This window comes from Otolemur garnettii, unplaced genomic scaffold, assembly GCF_000181295.1.
Source record: "Otolemur garnettii isolate 467f Iridium unplaced genomic scaffold, OtoGar3 scaffold00110, whole genome shotgun sequence".
In the NCBI taxonomy this organism is placed as follows: Eukaryota; Metazoa; Chordata; class Mammalia; order Primates; family Galagidae; genus Otolemur; species Otolemur garnettii.
This window is the reverse complement of record NW_003852505.1, coordinates 1,994,678-2,005,160: the sequence shown is the minus strand read 5'-3', so window position 1 is coordinate 2,005,160 and position 10,483 is coordinate 1,994,678. Positions and strand designations below refer to the sequence as shown.

The window sequence follows — 10,483 nt, the reverse complement described above, 5'->3', positions numbered from 1 at the left end:
CAAGCGAGTCTCCTGCCTCAGCCTCCCAAGTAGCTGGGACCACAGGCGCCCGCCACAACGCCCAGCTATTTTTTGGTTGCAGCCGCCATTGTTGTTTGGTGGGCCCTGGCCGGATTCGAACCCACCACCTTGGGTGTATGTGGCTGGCGCCTTAGCCACTTGAGCCACAGGTGCCGAGCCTTTTTTTTTTTTTGGCAGGCCCTGGCTGGATTCGAACCCGCCACCTTAGGTGTATGTGGCTGGCGCCTTAGCCACTTGAGCCACAGGTGCAGAGCCAGTATCTATTTTCTTAACAACCAAGATAGGGATACTCATTTGGGGACTTGGCTACTAAACCAATCATTTCATATTGAGAGACTCATACATGTTCACAGTAGATCAGTTCAGACTTGCTTAGCTAGTCACTTCTAATGACATTATAGCACAAAGAACAAAATAATTTATGATTGATAACTGCTTTAAGTAATGGCTTTAGGTTAAGTATACAAACATGATTTGCATTATATTAAATAAATGATTAACTATAACACAAACAAATTTTAAAATACAGACTTTTAAACTCTGAGGTAATGCGTTTTGAATTAACAGAATCTACTAAGCAACACTTTGGGGACCCCAGATTATGTTTTCATTTTCGATCACCCTAATACTTGCCTGCTCATGGATAATGTCTGACAATTCTTTCACCATGTCTCTGAAATTTGACTTTAGGCCTTCATGGTATTCAACTTGATCTTCTTTAATTAGGCGCTCATTTAGTTCAAGTGCAATGCTGCAAGCTTGTATGAATTTCCTGTGGATAACCATCAAAGACAAAGATTGTGCTATTTAATTCTTAGAGAAGTTTTTCACTGATAATCAATTGGATAACTCAACTTAACCATCGCATTCCTAGAATGAAGATCAGAATCCTGTATCTTGTCACTGTGCATTTCTTAATGTCCCTTCCTACATCTAAAATACATTCTCCTTTGTTCTCAACCTTTGCCCTGTGGTTTCTTGGCTCTAAATACATACCTTCTAGAAAACCTACCGGCTCAATCATTTACTTGGTATTATATCAACTGAAGCTGTGCTTTGCATCTGTATAGTGAGTTATTCATTCAAAAAGAATTTATTTGGGGCTTATGTGCCCAGTCCAGTGCTGGGAGCTATTGGTATGAAATAGTTTACCCGGGCTGTTAAGAGACAGAGAGCTGATGACCTATCATAAAAGCATTTTTCTATTATTTCACGTGTTTATGTTTAATGTCCAAATTAGAGTGTAGGTATTAGGGGACAAAGTACCTCATTGCCCATTTGTTTTATATCCCTGTCATAGCAACTAGTAGTGTCTTTTGTGCATGTTGAGCATTAATAAATATTGGTGAATGAATGACTAATAGTTACTCTGCAACCTGGAACAGGTGATAAAGCAGAGATAAGAAAAGTCAATGAAATAAGCTGGGTGCAAGTGAGCAGACAGCTTATCATTCTCTTTAGACTACTTCACCCAAATGTTTCTCTTGATCTGAATGCAACCTCCTTTTATGTATTAAACAATTTTTTTCCTAATGTAAGACCATTTATACATCCCTTTGTTTACAGGGCTACTCACTTAAGACAAGATACTGCATGCTCTGGACTGGCATAATCCAAGTGGAAATAAGGACAGAGGATAGGAGCCAGCCTATGCAGTACTTCCAGCCCCATGTTTATTCTGACTCTAAATGGTCTGAAATGCTATTAACATAAGGTTATGTGGGCAAAAAAGAAAATCATTAAATGATTTTCACTTAAAATACCCAAAGCAATATAGCAAATTGGCATATTTAATCCCTTTTCACTAGGGCATTATTAATGTCCTGCAGGATGAGACAGATCACACATATCCATGCTATTTAAAGTACCATTAGGAGGACACACAGATACTGTAAAAGAGCTCAGAGAATGTTCTTTTTTAGAGGGGTATTATTTGGCGAATACTTTGGGGATTTTAGAGTTTTTTTTTTTTTTGTTTTTGCTTTTAGTAAGAAAAAGGTGTAAAAGAATAGGGATCTAATCTGAAGACTTTAAGACACTTACCTAAACATGTCTTTCAACTCATTCACTTTCTTAGGTGGATACTTGCTGGCTTGACTGTCATTTAAGAAAGCCCTTGCATATGCTAATGGACCAGCATTGACCTATATTGAAAAATGAGTATTATCAGAATATAATCATCAAAAGTAGTTTTTGCATCTCTCCTTTTAATTACAAAGCCCCCAAACACACAAGAAATCCACTTCTGAATAATCTATCTGTTAGGCTTAACTGAAAGTCTGCTTAAAAAAACCATCAACTGAAGCAAAGAATCTACAAAGATGATGTTCTAATAAATTAGTCAACGATTTCTGGTATACAAATACAGGGCTGACTACTAGTCATAGGCATTGATGTTAAAGTCTTCTGATATAAAACAAAATTAATAAAAATTAAATAATTTTTCCATTAAAAGTAATGCACAGGATTTGGCATTCAATAAGAGCACAACACACGATTATAATTCTTGCTCTGTGCCCTTATGGAAACAAAAGAAACATCAGGAAACATTTAATACATGCTACACAACCAACATACCTGCACAGAAACACAGCCCTGCAATTTAAGTTGGAGCTGAATCATGTCCACGTCAGCAGAGGAGCAAAGCTTTTGCAGTTCTGCAGTTTTATCTTTTATTTCATCAGTAGCAACATCAATTGGTTTTAAATTAATCTGCTGTTCACAGTTTATAGGAATCCTCTTCTTCACGTAGGGAAATGAGTTGGAAGCTATTAAAATGTTAAGATTGATTTACTGTCTTACAAAGTCATTTGCTGAAAACAACTAGATGAAAGAAAAAAATCTTTTGTGCTTAATTTTCCTCCCCATGCCTTCTCTAGAAGATGCCTTAGGTTACGTATAGTACTTCAGGATTGAGAGAAAAATTCCCTTTAGGAGACACCTCTGAGCAATCATGAATGACATATGGGAAAATGATGGTTTATAACATGAACATGTTTGTGCAAACTTGTAACTGCACGGCAGAACAAAGAATGATTAAAATTTCAGGTACATATTCCCACTGGCCAGCTGCTACTTGTGTGTATCAAAAAGGACCAAGACAAATAAGAAGTTAACATGCAAAGTTCTACTTACTAGTCAAGATTGTACGGCGTTTGCACTGTTCTTCTACACAGCCTTGCTTTTTGCCTGATAAAGTATAAGGAGCCTCAAAGACAAATCTGTTGATATTATGATTTCTTTCAAATTCAGTCTTTCTTTCTGTGAGTTCTTTGTCATCAAAGTAGGGCTTCACATAAGTGACTTGGATATGAGCATATTTTGGATCAAGTTCTTTGACATTTACCTATAAAATACGAAAGGTTTTATTTTATTAGAATAGGAGAGAGAGGTAAACTGCTTTGAGACTAAATGAGGAACACTGCTATTATGATTGTGTTTCCAACTCAATACATACTTGAAGGGAGTCTTTGTTCTTTTTTTTAAGGAACTTCTGATTATACAGAAGTTACAGAAATCTATTTGGAGACTACAGAAATGTAGGAAGAGGCTCAGTGCCTGTAGCTCAGTGGCTAGGGTGCCAGCCACATACACAGGAGCTGGTGGGTTCAAACCCAGCCCGGGCCCGCCAAACAACAATGATGGCTGCAACAAAAAAATAGCCAAGCATTGTAGCGGATGCCTGTGGTCCCAGCTACTTGGGAGGCAGAGGCAGGAGACTCGCTTGAGCCCAGGAGTTGGGGGTTGCTGTGCGCTGTGATGCCATGGCACTCTACCCAGGGCAACAGCTTGAGGCTCTGTCTCAAAAAAAAAAATGTCAAATGCCACTCTTGGATATCCAAAGTGGTGAGCCTGCCACTCAGGTGTATGTGGCTGGCGCCTTAGCTGCTTGAGCCACAGGCGCCGAGCAGCGTTTGACATTATTAAGAGTGGGTACACTTGACTGCATTATTTTAATCCTGTCCTATGTAGGAAGGGGACCACACAAAAGTACAATGGTTCTACTGCAGAGACATAAAAGTGTAGTTGTTAATTATGGACCATTTTGTGAATAGTCTACATGAAGAAGCTACACTGCTGGAGGCAAATTCCACAGTTGTTCCTGTTGAAACTTCAATCTGTGGGCTTTACCCAAGAGTCTGAGGTTGCTGTGAACTACAATGTCATCACAGCAACCTCGATGCCTTTGATGCTAGGAGGGCAAAAAAGTGGGACTCTGCTACAAAGAAAAAAAAATGTGTGGACTCTAAACCCTTCCTGCTGGCACTCTCTCATGTCACTCCAGACAATGCCTACAATCTTCTTTCAGTCCCCCCCCCCATCAGTAAATCTGCTTTGTGCCTTGGGTATTGGTAATTTTGTTAATATCCTTACTTTGTGATAGACCCTTTGGTGTTTAATGGAAGAAAAAAAATGAAACAAAAACCACAAAACCCTCAAGATATACTTCCTGTATCCCTTTTTTCCTTCTACATATGCAATAGGATAGACAGGGGATAGAAAATTTCTTAGCATCTTTTAAATTTTCTTAAACCTATTCTACTTGTTCTCACATGGAAATCTACAAGTCTATCTCCAGAAACATTAACCTTCTTTTCTCTCCTATTAAAAAAAGTTAGCTTTCTCCAGAGAGACCTCAGGAGATAGTTGAGGTAATTATCTTGCTAAGACAAGACACAAAAGGAAAATAAAAAAACAGGTCAAGTCTAATGTTTAACCTTACAAAAGTGAAATTATTTTAATTATATGCTAGAAAATCTGAACATTACACAGGCTATACAGGAAAAGCAAAAAAAATTCTTTCTTCCTATGTCAATCTCTAGTCCTAGTCCTCAGGGGTAACCATGATTAATGATTTTTAGTATAATTCCATAAATTTCCTAAGCTATATATAATTATTTGTGAAATACGGATTCTTTTTTTTTTTTTTTTTTTTTGAGCTAGGGTCTCACTTTTTCTTCCTTGGTACAGTGCTATGGTGTCATAGCTCACAACAACCTCAAATGCTTGGGCTCAAGTGATCCTCTTGCCTTAGCCTCCCAAGTAGCTGAGAGTACAGGTTTTCTCTTTTTAGTAGAGATGGGGGTCTCACTCTTGCTTAGGCCGGTCTCGAACTCCTGAGCTCAGGAGATCTACCTGCCTTAGCCTCCCAGAGAGCTAGGATTACAGATGTAAGCCGCCGCCTGGGTGTTAGTAATTTTTAATTTTGCACATTAAAAAACATATTGTAAAAGTAGGAACTGCTTGCTATGTTTTGTTGCTTGTAAGGAATGTTACATAATAAATAATGTCAGAAGTCCAGCTGTCTGATATTGGTTTGCCACTGGCACTCTTTGGCCAGGTTTTCGGAGGCAGAATAAAGTACAAAACTGCATGCTGTCCATTACCTTTCCATTTATATACTAATCAATAGCATGGGAGCAAGCTTATCTGTCTGCAAAAAGAGAAAATCATCTGGTATCCTAAGTCAATAAAATAACACAGGCTCGGCACCCATAGCTCAGTGAGTAGGGTGCTGGCCACATACACCGAAGCCATCAGGTTTGAGCCTGAGCTGGGCCTGCTAAAACAGCAATAACTGCAACAAAAAAAAAAAGCCAGGCATTGTGGCGGGCACCTGCAGTCCCAGGTACTCAGGAGGCTAAAGCAAGAGAATTACTTAAGACCAAGAGTTTGAGGTTGCTGTGAGCTGTGATGCCACAGTACTCTACCGAGGGCGACATAATGAGACTCTGTCTGAAAAAAGAAAAAAATGACACAAAATAGTGAAACTGATAAGAAAAAGAGAGTGTGGGTGGCTCCTGTGGCTCAGTGGGTAGGCCATGGGCCCCATATACCGAGGGTGGCAGGTTCAAATCCAGCCTGGCCAAACTGCAATAACAACAACAAATAGCCGGGCATTGTGGTGGGCACCTATAGTCCCAGCTACTAGGGAGGCTGAGGCGAGAGAAAGAATCACCTAAACCCAGATGGTGGAGGTTGCTGTGAGCAGTGTGACACCACGGAACTCTACTGAAGGAGATAAAGTAAGACTCTGTCTCTACCAAAAAAAAAAAAAAAAAAAGAAAGAAAAAGAGAGCTTTTACATGCTTTGCACAGCCCTGTGCAAATCACAGTCATTTAGTAAATACTGCTGTGAGCACAAATCCTGAACTGTATAGATTTTTCCTATCTTAAAAATCAGCTCTGGGCAGCCCCTGTGGCTCAGTGGGTAGGGTGCCAGCCCCATATACCAAGGGTGGCAGGTTCAAACCTGGCCCCAGCCAAAGTGTAACAAAAAAATAGCTGGGCGTTGTGGCAGGCACCTGTAGTCCCAGCTACTTGGGAGGCTGAGGCAACAGAATCGCCTAAGCCCAAGAGCTGGAGGTTGCTGTGAGCTGTGATGCCATAGCACTCTACCTAGGACAATAAAGTGAGACTCTGTCTCAAAAAAAAAAAAAAAAAAAAAAAAAACCCCACCAAACCAAAAATCAGCTCTCACCTGGGGCACACCCATAGCAACTATGGACACTCAGGCATTCCTACTGTGCTTTCCCCAGATTCTGTCTATAAAGATCTATGCATTTCAAAGGAACCTTTCTTGCTAGAACCTTTCTCATCCTGCTTTGGCAGGGTGTAGTGCAGTGATTTTCAACTGGTATGCTGCGAAAAATTTTAAATGTGATTAATTAAATTATTTTCAAAAGAAGTTCAAAGCATAGTAAGCATATTCCTTTCTTAACTCTTTTTTTTTTTTTGAGACAGAGCCTCAAGTTGTTGCCCCTCGTAGAGTGCGGTACAATCACAACTCACAGCAACCTCCAACTCCTGGGCTTAAGCAATTCTCTTGCCTCAGCCTCCCAATTAGCTGGGGCTACAGGCACTGGCTACAACATCCAGCTATTTTTTGGTTGTAGTTGTCATTGTTTTTTGGCAGGCCCAGGCTGGATTAGAACCTGCCAGCTTTGGTGTATGTGGCTGGCACCTCAACTGCTTGAGCTACAGGTGCCAAGCCTTAACTCTTTTTTTTTGATCAACATAATTTAAGTGTCCTGTGGAGGTTTAACTATAGGTTCAAGTGTACCATGAGATAAAAAAGGTTAAAAACACTGGTCTAAAGGGATGGATAACCTCTATAGCAGGGGTCCTCAAACTACGGCCCACGGGCCACATGCGCCCCGCTGAGGACATTTATCGGGCCCACCAGGTGTTTTTGCCACTGCTGCCTGTGCTGCTTAGCAGATGACTCATCCCGGGCCCACAGTCCAGCCCTCCAATGGTCTGCGGGACAGTGAACTGGCCCCCTGTTTAAAAAGTTTGAGGACCCCTGCTCTAGAGTAAGGCTCAAGTCATCTCTCCTAAACCTACTTCATTGCAAATGTAACTACAATCACTACTACTAAACTAAGGCTCTCTTAGAATAAAATATATTCCCCTAAGATGATTTTAATCATTTGCTATGTAAGTGAGAATTATGATGTATAGGAATTCTGATCGTTTTCCATATGTTAACTCATTTAATCCACACAACAACCCCATGAGGGAGGTACTATTATTATCTTCATTTTACTTATGAGAAAACGAAGCACAGAAAGGTTAAGTAACTTTCCAACGATCACACAGCTAATGAGTGGCACAAAATGGAGATTTGAATCCTGGGATCTCTGACTCCAAAGCCCCTGTCCCATTTCTTTCATTATCTAGAAGGCTCTAATTCCATGCTTCTCCTCCTCCAGTTAAAAAAGGAAAAAAATCAGGGGTAATACATCATGCCTGGAACAAATAATGATTTCAAAATGCAGGAAATATGTCACCTTGTCTGAATCTTGAATTATTTTGACATTCTCTGTACCAAATTTTTCACCGTAAAGTTTAACAAGTCTCAGGGAAATCTCTGATAGGCCGGTCAACTTTGGTTCTTTATAGATGTACTCCTTTCCATCTTCTTCTTCAAAAAAAGACTATTATAGAGTTAAACAAATAATAATTTGTAAGTAGTATAAGCAAACATAGCATTTAAATAAAATCTACTAGAAAACTAGTAGTAATACATTGGAAATACATTTTTTTAATAATATTACTAAAAGTCTCATGTATATATTTACCCTTTTAATGTCTAAAAAATGCAAATTTTCAAACTCATGGTCATAGGAATAAATTATTGGCCTGAAAATGTCCATACTAGATTCTTCTTCTTCCCTGTATGCTTACCAGTTTTTTATTTAAAAGTTTTAACTACCAGATATTTAATATATACTTTAAGAACTTTAATAGAAAATGAAATGAAGGGAGAAATACAAACCTTGTTTGCTGTATTCTGACTTAATGGGTTTAGATATGAGAACCAAAGTGAACTTTAAACTTACAAAAGAGGCTTCCTGCTGTTGTAACAGGCGCTCTATCTAGACAGAATCCTAAAACAAATAACTGCTGCTATACTAATCTAATAATTCAAAGGTGAGTATTTTTAAAAAAGCTTTATGAACTAAAGTATACTTACTTGGCCATAAAAGGCAACTCTAAAGAAAGTGCCTAAAAGTCTTTTTTTGGTGTGCATAACCTCCAGAATTTTTGTGTAAGCTCCATGAAGAGTTCTATAAACTTGAGTAAGTTTCTGAAAAATGAGAATATACAAATCAGCGTTGTCTTTTGGTTAATTACCAAATGTCTTCAAGATCAATGCATAAGAATAAAGAGCACCAATATTTACTTTACAAAATGGTTTTGATGAGGCCATTCAGAACTCCCTCCTCTGTTGTAAAAATTAGATAAAAGTTCTCAACAACTTTAGGTTTAGAGTAAAATGGTTAAGTAACACTTGACCAATGTTATATATCAATGTGTTAATATTATGCTTCATTTCATTTCCATCTCAGTGGCAATTTATACATTTAAAATACTATATCATTGACATATTTTCTTTATGTCTGAATTGTATTAACTAAAAGAAGAGTAAAAACGCTTTGCTTGAGCCCTTAGGTAGAGATATGAGAATAAACAACCCATGCCAAAACTTGGAAAGGAAAATCAAAAGCAGATGTAAAAATAAGTAATAGCGTAAGCCTTGGTAAGGACTGCTTTTATGCACATTCACAAACATTTCCAAAGAATATATTTTTCTGAACACTCAGAAAAAGGGAACACACTGTGCAAAGAACATTAAGAAGAATGTGAAAGACAACCCACAGAATGGGAAAAAAATATTTTCCAATCACAGAATCTGATAAGGGTTTAATACTCAGAACATATAAAGAACACTTGCCATCCAACAACAAAAAGTTTACCAATGGGCAAAGGAATTTAATAGACATATTGTAAGAGAAGATGTACAAATAGTCAAAAAAGCACACGTAAAGATGTTCACCATCACTGCCATTAAGGAAATGCAAATCAAACGATAATGAGATACCCCTTCACATTTACTAGGGTTAGCTATAGTGAAACAAATCAGAACAAACCAGAAAAAGAAATGTTGGTGAGGAAGCCTAGTACACAGCTGGTGGGAATAGGAAGTGGTACAGCTGCACTGGAAAAGTTTGGCAGTTCCTAAAAACGTTCAACATAAATTATCATATGATCCAGCATTTCCAGTCTTGGGTATATATCCAAGAGAAGTCAAAATATTTGTCCATATAGAAACTTGCAAACAAGGTTTACAACAGCACTATTTATAGACAGAAAGCAGAAACAATTTAAATGTCCATCAATAGATGAATGGATAAATAAATTGCAGTATATCCATACGATGGAATTATTTAGTTATATAAAGGAATAACATTCTGATACATGCTACAACTTGGACAAACCCTAAATATTAGGCTAGGTGAAAAAAGTCAGATATGAAAGGTCACATTTTGTATTGTACATAGAATATCCTTATCTAAAATGCTTGGGACCAGAGTTTTGGGTTTCAGACTTATTAGTTGAACATCTCTACTCCAAAAATCCAAAATCCAAAATGTTCCAAGGAATATTTCTTTTGAGCATCATGTTGGCTCTGAGAAAATTTTGGAGCACTTTGGATTTGGGATTTTTAGAGTAGGGATGCTCAATCTGTTTTCCTTTTATATGACATATCCAGAATGTGCAAATCCAGAAAGCAGATTAATGGTTATTAGGAAATGAGGGTGAGGTGGGGAGTGATTACTTAATGGGGTATGGGGTGTTTGGGGTGATGAAAAAGTTTTAAAATTAGAGGTAGGTGGTTGGTGAAGAACACTGTGAATACATTAAGTGCCACTAAATTGTACACTTTAAAATGATTAAGTACGTATTATGTGAATTTCATATATCTCTACCTAAGGGCTCAAAAGAACACAGAAGCTTTTTTTTCTTTAAAATTCTTCCCACATGGCTCGGCGCCTATAGCTCAACTGGCTAAGGCGTCAGCCATGTACACCTAAGGTGGCGGGTTCGAATCCCCAGCCCGGACCCGCCAAACAACAATGACGGCTGCAACCAAAAAATAGCCGGGCGTTGTGGC

The 10,483-nt window shown here is 38.4% G+C and overlaps 1 protein-coding gene across 2 annotated transcripts in view; it reads right to left on the bottom strand.

The window, feature by feature from the left end:
• Positions 1 to 10,483, bottom strand: part of DOCK11 (dedicator of cytokinesis 11) — a 212,033-nt gene that overhangs the window by 3,230 nt on the left and 198,320 nt on the right. For both annotated transcript variants that reach the window (XM_003796989.2, XM_023517413.1), the window contains 6 exons: positions 8,501 to 8,614; positions 7,815 to 7,961; positions 3,157 to 3,367; positions 2,599 to 2,789; positions 2,065 to 2,165; positions 655 to 793 (listed from right to left, as the gene is read on the bottom strand). In XM_003796989.2, the coding sequence (XP_003797037.1) occupies positions 655 to 793; positions 2,065 to 2,165; positions 2,599 to 2,789; positions 3,157 to 3,367; positions 7,815 to 7,961; positions 8,501 to 8,614 (903 nt within the window). The remainder of the gene's footprint in view (positions 1 to 654; positions 794 to 2,064; positions 2,166 to 2,598; positions 2,790 to 3,156; positions 3,368 to 7,814; positions 7,962 to 8,500; positions 8,615 to 10,483) is intronic.